At 43.8% G+C, this 21,676-nt stretch overlaps 1 protein-coding gene across 1 annotated transcript in view; it reads left to right on the top strand.

Moving 5' to 3' along the window:
- Positions 1–5,878: 5,878 nt before the first annotated feature.
- The window catches only part of LOC310861947 (ERC protein 2-like), a gene marked incomplete at both ends in the record, with an annotated part of 338,757 nt that continues 322,959 nt past the window's right edge, over positions 5,879–21,676 (top strand). The window contains 4 exons of the mRNA XM_083769684.1: positions 5,879–6,611; positions 7,138–7,235; positions 16,981–17,395; positions 17,759–17,955. Of these exons, the coding sequence (XP_083625810.1) occupies positions 5,879–6,611; positions 7,138–7,235; positions 16,981–17,395; positions 17,759–17,955 (1,443 nt within the window). The remainder of the gene's footprint in view (positions 6,612–7,137; positions 7,236–16,980; positions 17,396–17,758; positions 17,956–21,676) is intronic.

Genomic DNA, 21,676 nt, shown 5'->3' with positions numbered 1-21,676 from the left:
CTAATGTCCAGCTTAATAAAAGCATATACATCCCCTCACGACCACTACGCTCTACGTTCCCAAGATGCCGGAAAACTCAGTCACATACCACGGTTGGGGGCAGAGCATTTCCATTTACACATCATGCTCCCTGTCTCTGGAACGCTCCCCCAAAAGCTGCTAGAGATGCCAACTCTAGACATTTTTTTATAACCCATCTTTTCTCCATGCACTATGGTTACAGGAGGCAGCGGTGGCCGAACGGTTTGCAGAGCGGTCTTGATAACGGAAGGTCGCTAGTTCGTATCCCCGGACCGGCACGTTAAAATTACCACCGCTGAAGTGCCCTTGAGCAAGGCATTGGAACCCTACCATGAAATGTTCTATGAGCAGGGCCTGGCTGTAAACAAGTTATTGAGCTTAGTCCAGTTACCCTGGGTAAACTTAGTAACTTTGCTTTGGTTCCCCCTAGTTTAATGTGTTCACCTTGCTCTGCCCTAGGTTGTATTTTGTGTGTGTGTGTGTGTGTGTGTGTGTGTGTGTGTGTGTGTGTGTGTGTATACAGTAGCCTATACTGTATGTGTATTTCTTCTTACCTGTTGATGATTTATAGCTGTGAGCCTGTGTCCTATCCCATGGTAATTTATTTAACCGCACGTGTGTTGGCACATTTCAGTATGCTTTACTGTGGTTCCTTGTTTTTTGCTGTGTGTATTGTGTTGTAAAACTTGCAAAGTGCACACACTGCACAGAGACCCCTTGGGGTGATACACTATAAATAAAAAATAAACTGAAACTTAACGGAACTATAGTGACTTTACAGAGAAACATAATCAACAAAGTCGCTGATATTAAGCAGACTTGGCAACACTGCTGATAATTAGTCTACATACACAACACCTGCCAGTCATCGCTCGCGCAGAGCCAAAAAGGCGCTTATTTTCGGAGGCAAACCTATGAAATGAAAAGCTAACAGCAGCATACCAATTAACAGGTAAATTAATGTATTCATGTATGCTATTGTTATGTAGTATATTAACGTAATTTAATATAAAACATGTTTTAGTACTAGTAGGCCATGGCTTGTCTGACTGGCTGGCTGACTCACTCGACTGGCCATTTAATTATTGAACTGATTGAATATCATTTGAACTGTATGCCTACCAGTAGGCCTATAGTACCAATTATATAAACTGAATACAAATTTCAACCAATTAATCAATGCTATCGCGCTAGGCCTATTTCTATTCTTACATAGTAGCCTAGATTTAACATTTACATAGATAGGCTACTGTTTTAAGATAAAAGTTCTCTCTCTCTTTCAGCTGTCACATGGCCCACACATTGATGATTAATTAGTTAATTTCAAAAGCCCAGTCTATTAAATGAAATCCTAACTATTGTTTATTAGTGATCCGACATGCAGCCCGGGGGTTAAGGCCGGTAGCTAGGCTAGAAGACAACACGCTAATATGTAAAACCAGTTTTATTTTAAATATAATAAAAATAAAAGTCACACACACGCAGCTGCTGCTGTCGTCGCTGTGCAGTGTGCACCCCCACCCCACACGCGCGTGCGTAGGCCGATAGTAAATATGCGCGTTCCCGATCGACGTGCATGGCAGTTGGCACGATAGACATGGAGCAGGACAGGTCAGAATTCAGAAAGAGAGTGTGAGGCTGTGAGTTGGTGATGAGATCATGGAGATACTGTATGATGCGATGCTGAGGAGAGGAGACTATTACAGCCTGTCTGTCTGGACGCATGGATAGATGGTAAGTCAAGTCCTTATATTTTGCGCGCGCGCGCGCACACACACACAGACACACAGACACACACACACACACACACACACACACACACACACACCTGGACGAGATGCCGCGGTTTTAAACGCGTGATTTAAAACAAACGAAGCTCGCATGCAATGTTTATTTATTGTGACAGACAGCTTTGAGCTTTTTTTTTACTCCTTATGTAATAAATTCGTGGACCCCGGTCGTAACTCGAGTCGCGCGTATTGTGTGCATATCCGAAAGAAAACTAATCCCCTATCCATCCTCACTCACTCGTTTTCGCAATAATAGTTATTTTATTTCGCCGTCTGACTCTCTCTCGGGGCTACAAAGCTATTTCTCCCCATCATGTCTCATAAAACACACCGTCTGGTCTCACGGTCTCACATTCCACCAGGTTGCCTCGGGTCGGGATGAACTGTAGGTAGGGGTGTGTGTGTGCGGAGAAATGAAACGAATGGATGCATTTTGTAATTCTCGAAACAAACAGCCAGCCAGCCATGGGGTGTGGACTGGACTCACTCGAGTTTCATTTCATTCCGTGCAACAGCTGGTGGCCCAACAACTCGGGAGATGGTAGGCTGTCTCTCTCATGCTCTCTTATGTTTGCGCCTGACGGTGGGATTCCTGTACATTGTTCTAATCTACAAGATACATTTATCTAAAAGTAAATTGTGGCTGCCCGGCGGCAGGTTGTGAGTGAGTGTTTGTTGGGTTGAACAGTTGGGTAAGCTACTGGATAGATATCGAGGGCGGCGCATCAAAACTATAGGCTTCCTGAATCCTACACGTTTTTCTGGATTTATATCTAACCCAATATTCCCACCATTTGAGAGGTAGGCTATAATCAAAAGTCCACTGTAGTAGCAAGCTAACAAGTTAGCTCTTTATTTGCTTGTATAGGCCTATATGTTACCCATATTGCTGAATAATGTAAAAATACTATTAATACATATATATATTGGGCCTACTGCAATTTTCACATTCAATTTGGATATATTTTGCCACTTTAATAAAACAATATTCCCAAAAGTAAATTGTGTGATTGTTGACACATAGGGCTAAATTGTTGTCCCTCTCACACAGACAGTGATGGACAGGGGATTGACAGGCAGCTAGCTGGAAGATTGACAAGTGCACCGAACCAATCTCTTTGTTGTAGTCCACGCAGTGGCTCTGTCTCCACACCCAATCCTCTCAGATTAGAGGAGGGATTATGGATTGGATTTGCATCCTGCCGTCAATCAGTCAATCCACAAGGTCTGGTCCACGGACATGCCCTTAGATTACTGAGTCAGGCAGGCTATACCGGCCTCTCTGGGTAGGCTAGAGATCCATACTTATTTTAACAGTTTAGTTAATGCCTGCAAATTTAATAACTTGACCCTTGATTGCCTTTGCCAGATGTTACTTCAGAAAATATTGTAGTTGGCACAATTTGATGGGTTTTTTGCTCCAACATGAGCTCCCCAATATGTGATATCATGTACTTGATAGTGGGTGATATGATATCATGTACCAATGTGTGATATCATGTACTTGATAGTGGGTGATATGATATCATGTACCAATGTGTGATATCATGTACTTGATAGTGGGTGATATCATGTACCAATGTGTGATATCATGTACTTGATAGTGGGTGATATCATGTACCAATGTGTGATATCATGTACCAATGTGTGATATCATGTACTTGATAGTGGGTGATATCATGTACCAATGTGTGATATCATGTACTTGATAGTGGGTGATATCATGTACCAATGTGTGATATCATGTACTTGATAGTGGGTGATATGATATCATGTACCAATGTGTGATATCATGTACTTGATAGTGGGTGATATCATGTACCAATGTGTGATATCATGTACTTGATAGTGGGTGATATGATATCATGTACCAATGTGTGATATCATGTACTTGATAGTGGGTGATATGATATCATGTACCAATGTGTGATATCATGTACTTGATAGTGGGTGATATCATGTACCAATGTGTGATATCATGTACTTGATAGTGGGTGATATCATGTACCAATGTGTGATATCATGTACTTGATAGTGGGTGATATCATGTACCAATGTGTGATATCATGTACTTGATAGTGGGTGATATCATGTACCAATGTGTGATATCATGTACTTGATAGTGGGTGATATCATGTACCAATGTGTGATATCATGTACTTGATAGTGGGTGATATCATGTACCAATGTGTGATATCATGTACCAATGTGTGATATCATGTACTTGATAGTGGGTGATATCATGTACCAATGTGTGATATCATGTACTTGATAGTGGGTGATATCATGTATCAATGTGTGATATCATGTACTTGATAGTGGTTGCGGCAGATCAACTCACCAAAGGCACCGCTCACAGCACCACTTATTTTATTTTATCATAAGCGCATGGTTGCCCAAATTCCATTTTCTATCCTTAATTTCTTGCTGAAGCCTAAGACATAAGTCTGGAAATGAGTGATGCTGCTTGTGCCCAGGCAGGCAGGAGGGGCTGCTAGATAATGAAAACCTCTTCTCTACTGTCTGTGGCCATGGCAAACCTCACAACCCTAATACTGACACATACACCGATGGGTGGAGGAAACCATGCAAAGACAGTTCAACACTAATTCTTGGGAGCCTGGGATCGAACTGGCATCCTTCTGGCCACTTTACCTCTGAGCGACTGCCGCCCCACAGTTCTTTTTTGATTGATGAAGAAGGAAGGAAGGCACAAACTCGGACAATGAATGCCTTTTTTTTTGTAATAGAGTTTGATTGATTGAATACTTTGTCAGAAATGTAAAACAGTACAGTAAGGCTAAAATGATAAAACAAACAAAAAAAATCCTGGGACTTGTTTCCATTGTGTATTTCAATTCATCAACATAGCATAAAAATATCTACACAATAATATGTCATCACTAATACAAACACTATGTATGAGAAAGAGATGGGACAATTACCGTTACGTCTTCTTTATGACCTGATGAAGATGTATTATTCATTGACATTGAAACTTTATTAATTTTCCTCCACCCCGTTATTAAAAAAAAAAGGCTTTAATTTCCGAGTTTGCTCCCGGCCCTCGCCTCTTCATACTTTTCAGTCCTGCTCCTGACTCCTGAGATGCACCCAGAGCGGCTAGAGGCACGGTGGATTGACTTTTCTGGTGGCGTTCTTTTCTGTTATTGACTATAGACAAATTCAGAAACGGGTCTCATGGTCGCAGCTTACGTATTTCCTGTAGGCGGAGCCGACATAGCTGCGGGGTAAACCCGCAACTATTCTACTACAGTGAACTGTAAAGTGACTGATGTTAGTCTGCCTCAAACGTTACTCTTTTACCTGCTTTTTACTAACACTAACATTACAAAGATGCCCAGAACATCGGGATGAACCTGTGTAGTTTATGGCTGCTCCAACAGTCAACATTTTCAAACATTTTGTCTTTTTGCCCCAAACAAATATAGCGGAAATAGTTGATCTTCAAATTCAAACTCTCAACACGTTGCTTGGTGACATGTTGAGAGCTTGTACTGTAGATCAACAGTTTTAGCTATTTTAGAAATTAGGCTGTAAGGTCCTTGCAGACTGGACTGGCGGTAACGGCTAGAAATCCTCTAAAAATAACTCTTGCAGTGTGCAGGGACCTTAATACCTATTTATTGCTACCCCCTATTTCTTAAATTACGCCTCCGGTGTCGTCTGTGTGTGAATGTGTGTCCTACTCCTGTCTAGAGTCCATGATGCCCTGCAGTGAGACGACCACACTACTGCCCTGCCTGTCTGCCTGCCTGCCTGACTGCCTGACTGCCTGCCTGACTGCCTGCCTGACAGGCTGTGTGCAGCCCACAGCGACTGGTACCGTCAAGCTTCAGCCCTAAATCCACCTATAGGACACGAAATGTTTGGAATATTTTATTTTATACACACAGTAATTATAATGGCAATTCCAACCGGATCTGTTGCTGCGAATCATGGCTACACACCAATGTTTGCCGGAACTGTACAATATATATATAATTGGCACAAAACAATGGATACTTTCTAAACACTTCTTGAACGTTATCCTTTGCCATTAAGACATGCCTTTAAACATTAGAGCCAAGCCTGCGCAGAGCAAGCTGTCTGCCAGCTCCAAGAGTGCCGGACACGCGGATGGCGTCTCGTCCCATGCGCGCTTCTCGTCCAGGCCCCCTAAAGGGAAGAGCAAACTTGGGCCTGGGACCTCCACTCCAGGCTGCCGCTCTGGGCTAGAGCCAGGTTCGGTGTCCTCGGGGCCTTCGCCAGGGTCAAAACTGGCCGGAGGTCAAGGGACCGCTTCCAAAGTAGGGCCAAAGATGAAACCGTGTCTAGCGGCAGATAGGAGAATGACGACCGGTTCTGCCACAGCCCCGGGGGGTAAAACCTTGTCCATGGAGAACATCCAGTCTATGAGTGCCGCTTACGCTACCCCGGGCACCAATTACCCCTGCGACCGGGATGCCTTGGAGCATTCGGGCAGTTACCCCAAAGGCACCATGACCCTGGGCAGGACCACGCGTCGCTCCTCCTACACGTGCCGAGGCACGACCATGGGCAGCAGCCCGAACATCACCTCCTCGGGACTGCATCATCACCCCTCTGACCCCTACGGAGACCACCAGCAGCACCTGCAGCTAGGCGTACCCACTAGCTTGCGACGGAACGCTGGGAGGAGCGCGCAGGGACTGGACTCGGTCGGATGTCGGGGCGAAGGCTCCACGCCGGATCTCCAGGCTCAGCTGAGAGAGCTACAGAAAGAGAACGACCTGCTGAGACGAGAGATGGAAGGAGGAGGTAGGCCTGTCACAATCGTTCACAATAATCGCCTAGTGGCAATTATTTGAGATAGTCACAATTCTTTTTACATAATCGTTTCCATGTTGAAAAATACACGTTTCAAAAATGGCAGAAATAATAGATCTACAAGCTAGTAGATTATCTATTTCTGCTATTTTTACATTTTCATGAAACTATATTATTGCGGCGGATGCGTGCATGCAACCTTTCTCGCCCTCAGGCGTCTTACTGGTTTAATGTGTCAGTCATGTCTTTGTATATTTAAGTTATTTGTCATATCTGCCACGTGCAATTCGTGATTACGAAGCCTAAAACAATTGATCAAAAATAAAGTTATGTTACATGTTCCAAATGTTATTTTTGTTGTTTGTGAGAATTAATCCGCAACTTAAATGTGTAACTGTGACAGCCCTAGGAGGAGGAGGAGGAGGAGGAGGAGGAGGAGGAGGAGGAGGAGGAGGAGGAGGAGGGAGAGATGGAAGGCTGGGCTCAAGTATGAACGCTGTCAACTTCTGGAGCCCAGAAACGAAGAGAGGGGACCGGGGTGTGAGGCGTGAAGAGGCCCAGGGGAGGACCTCCATTCTCAAGGACCAGTACAGAGCCAACCAGGACGAAACACAGGTGAGAAGAACACCAGCACAACTCAAATTATATTTAATAGGTTGCTGGCGTTCAAGTGGTTAAGAAAATTGGCATTTTAAGAGTTCTAAAGGCTCATACATAGTCTGGATTTTCGGTGGTTAGATGACCACCGAACTACAACATGACGTCACAAGCCGGGGGGGAAGAGCAAACCACCGCCACCGCTCCAGCCCTTCTCTCTGTTTTTACTCACCACCGCTCAACGTTATTTCAGCTCCGGTGGTCAGCTCACCACCGGAGCGGTGGTCACCTCACCACCGAAAATCCAGACTATGAATAGGCCTTAAGCGTATTTGGGGGGTAGGAGCAGCATCATTGTTGCTGATATGCCACTTGATGTGGCTGCCGATGCACAACCGTCCACAGGTGGGGCAGGGGAGCCCGGTCGTTGGAGGAATGCCGGTATCCCTCTGATTCCTTTTGTTGGTTTCTGTTCTCTCTCTCTCTCTCACTCACTCACTCACTCACTCACTCACTCACTCACTCACTCACTCACTCACTCACTCACTCACTCTCTCTCACACTCTCTCACACTCTCTCTCTCTCTCTCTCACTCTCTCTCTCACTCTCTCTCTCTCTCTCTCACTCTCTCACACACACACACACACACACACACACACACACACACACACACACACACACACACACACACACACAGAGAGATGATTAGGCATTCTAAAGGCAACTGTTTTGTAAGTTAATTTCGCGTTCAAGTCAAACAGGTCAAGACAGCTAATACATTTTTCTTTTTAGCATTATGCTTCATTGAGGTTCGAGACAGAGTGGAGACGTGCAAGACGTGATGGGAGTCGGATTAGAACTCTGGTCCTCACGATTCACAAGGTGCATCATGTGGTCACTGCATTGACTGACTCCGCCTCTTCTTTGATCAGTGGTTGATAAACGCTGTGCTGAGGTCCAGGTGTACCTTGGGATTTTGTGACGGCCACACATTCTTATTGCAATATATATACCTTAACCTCTACAAAAACCCAAATAAGGTGTTTAAAAAAATATATACAACAAAAAAACGAAACAAGCACACAATGCATCACATGGTTATGGGTTGTGTTGTGAGCTTGTATATCAGATATTTTTGCCTCAAATACATGCAGGTGTGCCATGACACACACAAAGTTGAAAATAATCTGCCATAGATGGCACATTAATATTTCACTTGGATGTCACATTTCACCCTTTGTTTAGTAGTGCATATTCTATAAAACACACACGCACATGCACACACACTCACACTCACACAACTACCTTCTTGAGCAAGCATGTCATGTGGTCTTTTGCCATCTTTCCAAAAAGGTCAAATAATGACCAATATCTATGTTATCGGTCAGGCTCTAAATCTGTAGTGTGTTCAGGTACGTAGGCTTCTGTGTGTCTCGTGCCTGGCTTTGCTGTGTCTCCTAGGGCGTGGCCACATCAAGGCTTCTGTGTAGTTTGCAGACTTTTTTTGCGCGTGTGCGCGTGTGCGTGCACATGTTTTGTTTCCATGGGAACGTGCCCTAGTGGCAGACGTTCAAGGTGCCATCCACAGCTTTCTGTTTTCTCACAGCCACCCCTGAAGTGAAGTGACACCTGCTTTAATATTACACCCAGTGGTTCTCAAACGTTTTCCTTCTAGAAACCCCAAAGTATCAGGCTGTGTACCCCCCCCCCACCCACCCATCTGAAAAGGTTTTGTGCCAGGGACCCCCAGAAAGGATGATTTACAGTATATTAAAAAGAAATATATATATATCCAAACATTTTTATAATTTCTAAAATAGCAAAGCTCACATTGATCTTGTATTGCTATTATTGAATAGCCAATGTATACAATATGGTGTATTAACATTTATTTCTGGGGAACCCCCCCAAGGACCCCAGACCCCATTTGTTGTACACAGGCCTCTCTCTCTCTCTCTCCCCCCCCTCTGGCTTCATAGCATTGTCTTTTGGGCCTTTGGCTTTGTTGTTTTCTTCTCCTCTAATGTACTGCCCCTCTTCCTTGGCTGTCCTTCATATCATGGAGCCTTCATTAGTCTCTGTCTGTCTTTCTTTCTCTCCTTTCAGCATGTGTGCAGTACGCTGCCCTGTCCCCCTTCGGCTCATGATTGTACCCTGCATGCTATGGTATCTCTCTACAATCCTTTTGACTAGTTCCAACGTAACCATGGAGCCTCCTTTCCTTTGATATTCATTCTTCATCTGGCACTCAAAGCAATGTTTTTTATGGTGATTTCACTGATTTGTAATTTAAATGTAATTTCTTAAAGATGGAGTGCCGTGATTTTATTCCAGTTTTTGTGTGTTTATGAGGTGACAGTACTTCATTATTAGACCTTGGTGTGGTTATGTGTAATGATGTCTTTCCTTTGTATTTAGGGTTTCTTCCTGGAGGCTAGCGTGCCAATGAAATAAACAGTGAAATCATGACATCATCCCCTCACCCCTCCCGCTTTATCATACAACCACAGCTGTGGGTGCGCTTCAGTTCATGTGAATCATCACCACCCACCAGGCAAACCAGGCATACTTAAAGGGTAAGACCACTTTTTTAGAGGTTTGGGTTGTTTTCTTACCTTATTATGGGCAAACTATTCCATTCCATGAGTTATTTCGCTCCGTTGTGTTGTTTATTAGCAATTTAAGAAAAATAAAATAGACTTCAATTGTAACAGATTAACAGCTCTCAAAGTCACTCTTTTAGCACATGAACCAACGCAACAAAAGCTCATTCTGACCGTTAATGACATCAGGAAAACTCATGCGATTTTATTTTTAATAAAAAATGTCAACTTTGTCTTGTTTTGACTAATTTGTGTAGAAAGAAGATCCTGTAGGTATGCCTACGCCGACCGAATCACTGCTGTTCTCGTTGAGTAAAAAACGATCTGATTGGACCAAAACTGTACACTTCTGTTTACAAACGAAACCTCGCAAGACGTCCCCGCGAGAGTTGGGAACGCCGCAGTACTGCTTCAGTCTATCTCCGACTAAAATAGTAACTTTATAAATCTAGTGGGACGAAAATAAAACCGCATGAGTTTTCCTGATGTCATAAACTGTCAGAATCAGCTTTTGTTGCGTTGGTTCATGTGCTAAAAGAGTGACTTTGAGAGCTGTTTCCCTGTTACAATGGAAGTCAATGAGTGACTTATTTTATTTCTTAAATTGCTAATAAACAACACAACGGAGCAAAATAACTCATGGAATGGACTAGTTTGCCCATAATAAGGTAAGAAAACAATCCAAACCTCTCAAAGTGGTCCAAAGAACTGTCCACATAAAAACGACATTTTAACAAATACTGCACACATTTTAGAAAAGATGCTTCCTCCTCCTATAATAATAATACCTGATGATCATGTTTTAGGGTGGAAAAAAATCACGGCACTCCATCTTTAATTCTTGGCAATTTACAGTTTACAATTTAGGCATTTAGCAGACGCTCTTAATCCAGAGCGACTTACATTAAGCAAGAACAAAAAAGCATGGGAATACATCACATAAAAACATTTATCAAGAAACATGCGTAAGCTAAGAAAGTAACAGTGGAATATCTATATAATGAAGCTATACATACAAACTATATGGCTATATGGCAATGCAAACGTTTTGAAAATATCCCATCTACAAGATTGATAGTTTTCTCGTCTTTGTGTTTTCCACTACTGATTCATGCTGTTCCCTGTTACCTATCCACTTTGTGCCTTGTGTCACACAAGGCTTTCACAGAGCGCTTCCACTTTTCACAGTCAGCTGCTGCAGTCCTCACTTCAGACCATGATTTCCATCCTGCTTCTTGTCTTTAACACTCCGAACGCCCCGGGGTATAGGACGATTAAATCAGGGCGCCCAGCCATTTGCAGCTTCAGGGCCTATTTGAAGGTGGCAAGGCGAACATCTTGGAAGTAGCTAGATGTAGCCAAAACACCCCAGAGGGGATCCACAACAACGGGAGCTTTGATTACTTCTAACACGACAAGCATTGATTTAGATCAAGAGTTATTCACGTTTTAAGATTTTCGATCTCATCCACTAAAATGGAGGGGGACCACTTTGAATAACGTCCAAACCGGAAATGACATCAAATGTTGCTCAATAGACGCTCCCAGCATGTAGATTGGTGCGCTCGGTTATGATATCAATGTTGCAGTTGTTGTTGTGGTCCTTTCGTAGTGGCAATTATCTAGCTTCACCTCCTCACTCAGTGGCTTCATCTCAGCTCTTTCTAGCAGGTCTTTAGTGCTGACGTGATCTTCCCAATGACGTCGCTGACTATTCCGTTGACATGATATGTTTGTCGCCGAGAGCACTGCGTTTCCTTATGCAGATCGTTTCCTCATGCAGATGGGCTACTTTCGCCGTTTGATAACTACTGCTTTACTTCACCTCTGAATTTTGTTTCCCCCCTCTGCGTGTTGCCGTACACACAGTGTGTACTGAGCGTATGCCTGGCGACGGTACTGAATGTTGAGATTGTTGTGAAGTGGGACTGAGAGCGGCCATGGTGTCCACAGCACTCGTTCACCTGCAGGTCTGTCCTTAATTCACACTGCCAGTCCCATCTGATGGATGAATTTGTTGGTCCTTCCTCTACAACTATTCAGCCAATTAGCGCGTGCGCGCGCGCGCTTGCACGCACGCACGCACGCATGCAGGGAGAGCGCTAGATGTTTCTTTTCCGCTCTCCTGTACTCATCGCCAGTACACTTTTTAAGTCTTACACTAGTTCTTTATTTCGTTCAGCTTTTTGTTTCATCTGATACCACTGACCATAATCTTTTCCCACCAAACCTTTATAGGTCATCGTCTTTATTCCTTGTTTCCATGTCTTGCTCCCCCCCTCTCCCTCTGTCTCTCCTCTCCTCCCTCTCATTTAAAGACAGCCAGAGGGTAGCTTGTTATGACAGCGGACCACACAGGCATTAGCATAAGGAATGTCACCTTTTCCTTCAGCAGCAAATATGACCAGCATTTTCTCCCCTCGCCATCTGCTTGATGAGAGCGAGTTCATATGCTCGTGCGCACACATTTGCATGTGCACTTTCTGGCTCTTTGCTATGTGTGTGTGCGTGTGCGTGCGCATGCACTGAAGGTGGTCCACCCACTCTTAACTTGATATTCAGTGCTAGCTTGTTGCATTGATTATGAACGTTCACAACTCCAGTCCCCCTCCCTCCTCTTCCTACATGTCAACTCTGTGCCCTTGGCACTGCCGCCTCGTTAGTCACGAACAGCGGAGGCAGACTGGCATCCCGCAGTGTCTTCAAATAGACGATATGTATAAAGACAATAATAGTTCAAATTAACCGCTTGAACCACCGACACGTTGTGACGGCGCTGTGTCATTAGTCCGACGGCTCATTGTTCCGAGTCCACGTTGGTCCGACTCGCTCATTACTGACCCTATTCTTATTCGCATGTGAAGCCACGTAGTCGGACTAATGTCAGAGTTAATGGGCAGTCCCCGGTCCTGTTGCGACGAGCCGCAAGTTTGTAGATCGGCAATTTTCTTTTGTTGGAGTGGGGGGGTGGCCAAATGGCCTACATATCAATTTTGGGTGTTCTTGGGTGAGTAGGGTTTGAGAACCACTGTACTGTATTACTTTATGGGCCCCCCGATATTCGTTTGTTTTATTGTTCATTCATTTCACGAGCCTCAGCATTTTTCTTCCATCATTCCTTCTCCTACTCAGATCAGTGTTGGTACAGTTCTGTTCCGTCTCCATGGTTTCCGCCTCGCCGTGCGTGCGTCTCATCCACATCTGATTTAGCCTGCTGTTAAGCTACAAAACACACACCTGGAAGGATAATGTTGTTTCCAGCACCTTATGTGCCTGCATTTCAGTGTTGATTTTATTTATTTATTTATTTGACAGGGACAATGCTCATTAATCAACATTTCAGTTTTCACTTCCATGTAAATGTGCCAGAGTTAGCCATAAGCTAATTTACATGATCTGTAGTCCCTGAGCAGGCTCTTAAAATGGTAGTAAAACTAAACATACAATGACACATACAGTACAATACAATGCGATACAATACAGATAAAAGTAAGACTGAGTGTATAGTGTGCCTGCACACAACACCATGCGTTGATGCCATGTGTGCATATGTGCAAGCACCCAACACTATATCCATACAAAAATAATAATTTACTTTTCATTCAGCTTTAGTCATCTGAAATGCTTTAGTCGACTAAATCTGAAAAAGGAAAGAACTCCCGCACACTGTCAAGGGAACGGGACCTTCATCAGGCTATCTTCATATCTGACCAAATTTGACTTTGGATTTTTTTGTATTTTCGTTTATTCATGTCATATGAAAGCAGGGAATCATAGCTTCAAATTGACATTGGTTGTTCAGTTTTACCCACCAGTTTTGGAGATATGGCTTATAGAGTAATGTCTTTCAGAGAAACAGCGAGTTGAGAAAACGGGCTTGAAAGGTTCACTTCTGTGGTCTCTAACATTACACCTAGCTACATGCTTAAGCATTTATTTCATTTTTACATGTCGATTTCAGCTCTGACACAGACATGCTCTTGTATGTGAAGAGTCAGCCTGTGCTATTAACTCATTTTAAAAAAAACAAAAACTTTTTGTCCTCTGGTGAAAAGCTGGAATTTCTGGTCACATATAGATAGCGCCCCCATGGGTGTGATTTGTCTCCACCAGGCCGAAGGCATGGGGAGAGAGTATGTTTTGCACTACTAGACAGTTGAATGTGAAAAGGGTGATGCTGGAATGAGGGGTGGAGGACGTGCAAGATGGTGGTTGTGGGCAGTTGTGGTGAAGGGCTACTGCCACCCATGTGTAAAAAGTGGTATAAAAACACGATGAAATAATTCAAGCCAAATTTGTATGGAGACACAGTCTCCTTTGTGTCTCAATTTGCAACCACTGCTGGTCATCAAAGTATTGATTTAGGAATGCGACAAAGAAAGAAAAAAAGTAATGAGTAATCGATAGAACAAATTTTGGGTGTGAACTATCCCTTTAAATGGCATGAACCCTAGTCACAAACAATAAGGTGAATTGGTCAATAATGTGGATAACATAAATATTTCTTTGCTGTCGGGTTCTTATCTCCATCTTCTAACTTTTTGTGGTGTTTTCAAAAATGAATGCCCTGCTTGATCCCACTACAGCGTCACATAAAAAGTAGCAGATCTACAAGCTTGAAGCGTGCTGTGCTGTGTTTCGACCTTGTGGATCTGCTACTACGCATTTTTTTTTAAATTTGAATCCTTAAAAAGTTACGGTTTTGGACATATGAGGTCCTACAGCGACGATAAATGCAAATAAATGCACAAATATATTAGTAACCGTGCAACACTATCTGCATTGTATAATTAACATTTATCAGAAAGGCGACACAAAAAGCAATACAAGGAAAGAGGTGTGCTAGGGGGGTGAGGAATTGTCAGACCAGTATAAATTGGGGAGTGAGTCTTGTGTAATGTGAAACGTTACGTGCAGCACATGTCAACACATTTTGGTTGAAAAGCAAAGAAAGATGTGTTGTGTTATGACATTCACAGGAATTCTCATGAGGCGGAGTTTATTCGGTAGTGTTTGGCATCATGTTCTCCATAATGTGCAGTTTATTTTGAGGGATATTGAGATGGTTTTCATTTATTTCAGTGAGTTATGTGTCTACATCACTGTAATCACAGTTCACCTCCCCTAGTCACACTTTACAATTTACATGATCTTTACATGGTCTGTTTTTGTGAATGTGAAATGTCGCCCTCGTATGGACAGTGTGTGCAACTGCCAGCAACATACCCAGACAGACCATTTTACAGGCAAACCAACCCATGGAGACCTTTTTAGTTTTTGTCTCATTCCTAAGCCAATACTTTGATGACCAGCTCCCTATACTCCCTATGGAGACACACAGATTCTCCTTTGTTTCTACCAGTGTTGGGTGTAACGGCGCTATTAATAACGGCGTTATGTAAGGGACTACTTTTATTGGTAACGGAATAAACTAACTAGTTAGTTTTGCAATTTAGTAGTTAGTTACTTAGTTACTTTTCCAAAAAAGTAGTCCCGTTACTATAATGTGTCCCTGTTCATTTTGTGTGCAAGATTTAAAAAGAATAAAGCCCCGACTGCCCGGAGTCTATTTCTCCTGCCTTCATATCTGTGTGATTTATCTTCCCAAGCCCCAATGCGCAGCGCATAGTAGCCTACTATACATCCTGCGTCTACTACATCCTGTAAGTTCACTTAAGAAATAAAAGTATTGTTACAAGTAGCTTTTATTTTGAAGAGGAAGAGGAAGTTGTTTCGGTTGTAGCCAGCTACTATGACAGTACCGGTGGTGGTGGTGGACTATACTCTATGCGGAATAATAATAACAACATGCTTTAAGCCAAAGTAAAAACCGCATGCGTCTTTGACTTAAACAATGTAGGCTAAACACTTTGGAATTACGTTATACATGGTAGATCCTCCGTGGCTGCGTCATTAGGTGAGTACTAGTTTAATGAATTGTTTAAGTTTAATAGTAACATTCATCATCAATGCCCCCCCCCCCCCCCCCCCCCCCCCCCCAATATAACAGGTTACAGGATTCTCATTCCGTTACTGTCTGTCACTGCCTGCACGGATGGCCGCCGTGCCATTTCTTATAAACTATCTAGTTCATACGTGGGTCCACGGTTGTGGTGGTGTCATGCGCCGCGGTGCGCGCCGTGGAGAGGGCATCTGTGTGCGCTGTTGGCTGGTTGGAGCGCAGCGCAACAGCCTTTCTGTCCAGTCCTACGTGTATAGACTGGCGATTGTGGCGAATTATATTCGTTAATAAAGAGAGAGCTGTAAAGGGGATATTGTCTATGGTCAGTTCATGGTGTGTATCATTCTCGTTTTTAACCATAGAGTTAATTAGGGCCGTAATAATGCGGCGCAATGACGGTAGGCAGTAGCCTAATAGCCTACAATGTAAACAACCTGCGCAAGCATTAAAAATGGGTTTTAATTGTCTGGTAACGGAAAATAACGGAAAATAATCTAACTTGTTACTTTTCTCAGAAGGTAATCTGTAACGGTAAGGGATTATTTTCATGGGCAGTAATCTAGTAACCTAACGACGTTACTTTAGAAAGTAACGATGCCCAACACTGGTTTCTACATAGGGAAGACACAAAGGCTATACAAATGGCTACAAATGTCTTCTAAACAGGTTTCTATTTCTCTGTCAGTGGTGCTCAAACCTTTTGTCAAGGACCCCCAAAATGATATGTATTTGATGGGTTAATATATCACGTGTTGTGTTATTTGTGTGTGAATGCCGGCTCTGCATTTGTGTTGATTTTGACAGGAAATGTTGTCGAATTTTGTTATTTTGTCGCCAAAAATGGATTTTGACTGGCCGTCATGGCTGATTCTACACTTGGTAGTTGGTTGCATGCTGAAAATAGATATACAAGCTCACAACATGTGAGTTTGTAGATCTGCAATTTTCAGAGCGCAACACCCGAGCACAACCAAACATAACATTACTTTTAGTTCTACTGGATCTCTTCTCCACTAGTCCCACCCTAGCATTTTAGTCTAGTTTTTATTTGTTGACGAACTTATCAATATATTTAGTCTTAGTCATCATAGCTTCGTTTTTATTTAGTTAGTCGGTGAAAAAAGGTAGGTAACATTTTTTCGTCATTGTTTTAGTCGTCAAAATTAACACTGCCGTGTGTTCCCCCCTCTCTCTATAGCACCTTCCATTGACGATGCAGGAACTGCAGGAAGAGCTGAGGGCTCACAGGGAGATGAACAGCCACCTGCAGCAGCAGCATCAACAGGAGAGCTCCGCTGGCTCCTACAACAGGGACCACCATGTGAACCAGCAGGACCACCACCACCACAGGGGAGACGGAGAGCCCCCCTCCTCCAGCCCTGGACACAGCCCTGTCGGCCCTCATGGCCCCCCAGGCCCCACCAGCCATCATCATCGTCATCACAGCCCCGGGCCCCCCACCACCACCACCACCGCCAGACACAGCAGCCCCTGTGCTAGCCCGTCTAACACTTACAATCCCAGGCAGCAGCACCAGCAGCACGCAGACGTCATCATCCACAGCCCCGGTTATGGTGGAGCCATCACGCAGAGACTCAGCCCGGGCAACCAAGGTCAGTGGTGAGAAAAGTACTCTCATTTTTAGAGGGTGCTAGCCCCTCCAATGCATGGATTTTGAAGATTATTTGTCATATGGCAGCCAAATCTATGGGATTGTTTTTGGAGCACTCATGACGTAAAACGTTTGCCAGCCAAGTCTACGGACTTTGAGGATATTACGATGTTTGTTTATCTACTGTATAAGCTCGCAACACGGCATACCGCAACACGTTTGTCGATGAGCTATCTTTGCAAATTCTTATAAACATTTGGTCTACGGTACGTTGAAACTGAAATGTGTGAATATTTTATTGTAGACAAATACTCCATTTAAAAATTAACAACTTAAAGTTAAAACTCTAATAACCTTGTTGCAGGCAACAACACCCTCCACCCCGGGCCTAGCAGGAACAGCCCTGGCCAGCACCAGCAGCACCTCTACAGCCTGGGTCAGAGTCCAGGAGGAGGAGGAGGCCCTGCCACTACCCCCGGCCTCCCACGCAGTCCCTGCCAGGTGCCCTGCCAGGTGCTCGGGTGCGACGGCTTCCCCTCCTCCTCCTCACCCCCTCCGCAGGTAGGTCTGTCACTATTGTTACAGGATCGCTCAATTAGCCCTTCGCTAAGTCCCTCCCCAACGCGTCCTTGTCTAATAGGCACGTTAGATTTCTCCATATAAATCAGGGGTGGGCAACTTTGACGATGGCGAGGGCCAATATATAGCGGTGGCTCAGGGGTAGAGTCCCTGGATGTTAACCGTAAGGTTGCCAGTTCGAACTCGGGCTCCCCCAGAGTTACTGTCGAAGTGTCCTTGAGCAAGACACTGAACCCCTAATTGCTCCCGATGTGCTAGTTGGTGCCTTGCATGGTTTCTGCTGCCATCGGTGTATGAATGTGTGTGTGAATGGGTGAATGTAATGCACAATCTCTGTAAAGCGCCTTGGATAAAGGCGCTATATAAATGCACCATTTACCACACTCACTCCAGAGGGGCCACAGTGCATGTTACTGTCGTAGTAAAAATAGCCGATCTACAAGCTCAAAACGTTTTGAGCTTGTAGATCGGCTATTTTTGCTATATTTGAATTGAAAACCTGAATAATTCTTTGCCATATTTGAATTGGAATCCTGAAAAGTAACCTTTTATGAACTGTTAACGTAACTACATTGGACACAAAAAGACAATAACATTTTAATACTAGTCATTAAGTACTAGTCATTTAATACGAGTCATGAAGTAATTAAAACTGGTTTGAAATTGTAACGGCTGAAATCACTATATAAGCCGCATGTGGCCCCCAGGCCGCCAGTTGCCCACCCCTGATATAAATAATCGTAGCAAGAGCATCAAAATGTCTTTTAAATCGGGGCACTGTGGCACAGTTGGTAGTGCTGTCGCCTCACAGCTAGAAGGTCCTGGGTTCGATTCCCGCTCGGGACGCTGTGGATGCTGGCGGCGTTGGGGTTGGCGAAAGGGCCTTTCTGTGTGGAGTTTGCATGTTCTCCCCGTGTCCCCTATAGGGTACCCTCACAAAAAACATGCAGTAATCCTGGTCTCTAAACTGCCTCCTCAAAAGGAAGAAGCACGCACAACTCCAACTATCTTGTTTCATCTTTACATGGGAAGGTATGCTGCAAGCAGCAACACAACGAACGCGTTTCGGCATTTATACTGTCAGACGGTGAGACATCCTCCCCTGTCCGGGTAGATACACACCACAACCAGCTAAACCCATTCAGTATTAAGTATATATGCTGCAAGCAGCAACACAACGAAAGTGCAAACACAATTAATTTAATAAAGCACACTTATTTCGCGGATTGTTTCCGGGTTGTGGGTTTCAGAGTAAAAGGCCATAGGAGCTCTGGCACCCCAGAGCTCCTATTTTGAAGGACTTCCGGCACTGATTGTGTTTTAACAAAAAAGTCAGTTTGTCCATAAGACTTTGGTAATTCATAAGGCACCAACTGCTGGTATCAGTTTTTAGGTCCATGTTACAAATACATAATATAAATCCTAAACTGCTGGCCTCCCCCTGGCCAGCCGGGGCACCTGATGGAGGGGAAAGGAACTGTTTGGAATAACGTGTTCCTTCCACACGCTACGTCCAACCAGGGAAACTCCCTGTCAGGTGTAAAGGAAGGTAAACTTGGACTCATTTATCAACCGTGCGTACGCCAAAATATGGGTGCACGCCGAAATTACCGACATTTTCGGCATTTAACATTTCCGGCAAAGCTTGAAATTGAACTTGACAACGTTCAAAACTCATGTCTGCTCGGCAGCTGGCGTACGCTTTGTCCTCACTTGTTTTTCTGTCTTAGAACGGCGGAGCAGCATTGTTTGACCAGCTGAGAGGCTGCCAAAGGCATCGAAACATATGTATTCACTCCTAAAATGTTAATATAAAACTGTATGTATATGGGCTACATGTAAAGAAAAGAAAAAAGGAATAGACCTACAAGATGTGTCTTTGTGTCATATGAAATTTGTAGGAGCTTTCCAACTTTACAATTAAAATCACGCTTGATTTAAGCCATTTAAACAGTGTTTTGCATGAGCGCATACATGCAAGGATTTGGGCTGTCTGCTGGAATATTTCCATGACGGTGGAAAGTATAGCCTATAGTGCAATGCTGCAGCGGAGAGTCCCAATTAACATGCATGGGTAGCCTATATACTGTAGCCTAATCTACAGCAGGCCAATGTCTTTCTGGAGTTACGGTATGTGCAATCTCCTCCTCGTTTAATAAACCCAACGCGTCGCTCGAATGCCAAATGTACCGTGCCAGCGCAAGTGGGAAACGCATCGGAGATAGATAGGTATACCATGGTATATCACTCCACCAGTGCCAGCCACATGGGCTACGGTTTTAGCTGCACATTCATATATTGACAGTTGACTGCCCATGGCCACTGCAGCGATAGTGACTGCGAGGCAATCTAAATAGACTGTCGAACGTGCATGGTCAGTTGGTCACGGTGTCACAGACAGACAGGAGACAGGAGGAGCAGTCAAAACAGCAGCGTGTGTGTGTGTGTGTGTGTGTGTGTGTGTGTGTGTGTGTGTGTGTGTGTGTGTGTGTGTGTGTGTGTGTGTGTGTGTGCGTGTGTGCGTGTGTGCGTGTGCGCGTGTGTGCGTGTGCGCGTGTGCGCGCGCGCGCTCCTATTTGTTATTTAATTCATGGTTCACAGGTTTTCGTTCACTAATATATCTTGTTGTATATTAAATTAAAAATACTTTAATAATTTAATATACAACTAACAACACACAGTGACAGTTGCTTGCAAATTCCGATAATGTGCGTGCGTGCGTGCGTGCGGGGGGGTGAGGCGGGCAGCAAGGGGAAAGCGAAGCGAGAGGAGAAACAGACCTACAGCTTTATTTAATTCATGCAGGTTTATTTATTTAAGATACAACAAGTTGCAAGTTGCGTGTACGTGCGTCTGTGTGTATGAGAGAGCTGGGGCAGCAAGTCCAGCGAGGGAAACATTTTCTTTCTTGTAACCATGGTTTCCAGGACGTAAGGCAGGTGTTCATGTCGCAAAAATGAGCGCGTGCCCGATAGATTTCAGCCGTCACATTTATTAACGTCAGAACGAAAGTAAGGAATGATCAGCTGTTTGCGATCACTTTATAAATGCTGTGGCGACGTGGGTGTACTACGAAACCTGCACTCGAATTTGTGGCAGATTTTACACTCTATTGATAAATGAGGGCCTCTGTCTAGATCCCAGGATCACATTAGATAATTGACACAGGGGTGAAAAATGGGTTACAAAATCGTGGGATAAAAAATATATTAAAAAAAAAAAGTCTTCTAAATCTAGTTAACCAGGCCTGCAGTAGGCTATGCACTGGACAAATTTGCATGACATTATTTAAATAAACTAGAAATACGAGGATGACAGAGGGAGAAATCTACTTTTAAGACCATCCGACAGGAGTTTTCATGTTGCACGTTAAGACTATGTTCATTAGTATTATTGCCATCACCTGGGTGGGTCAGTCGTGTCACTTTCTCGACGTTAAGCCGTTTATATGTTCAACAACACAGCCATGCAAAATAACATTGACAGCTATGAGGTGGCGAAAGCTTGACCTGCATAGCAACAGCTGCTAAACTATTTGGATTGGCATTGGACAATCGCTTTTTGGGTGGGATTTAGAGAAGGGCTATGTACAATAGAGGGTACAATAGAGGGTATGCACGTGACATCATCGGGAGTTATTTTATTTTTATTTATTTATTTATTTGACAGGGACAAAGCTCATTAATCAACATGTCAGTTTTCA

This window comes from Protomyctophum parallelum (assembly GCF_964188405.1).
Source record: "Protomyctophum parallelum genome assembly, chromosome: 7".
In the NCBI taxonomy this organism is placed as follows: Eukaryota; Metazoa; Chordata; class Actinopteri; order Myctophiformes; family Myctophidae; genus Protomyctophum; species Protomyctophum parallelum.
This window is presented reverse-complemented; position numbering and strand designations above follow the sequence as displayed.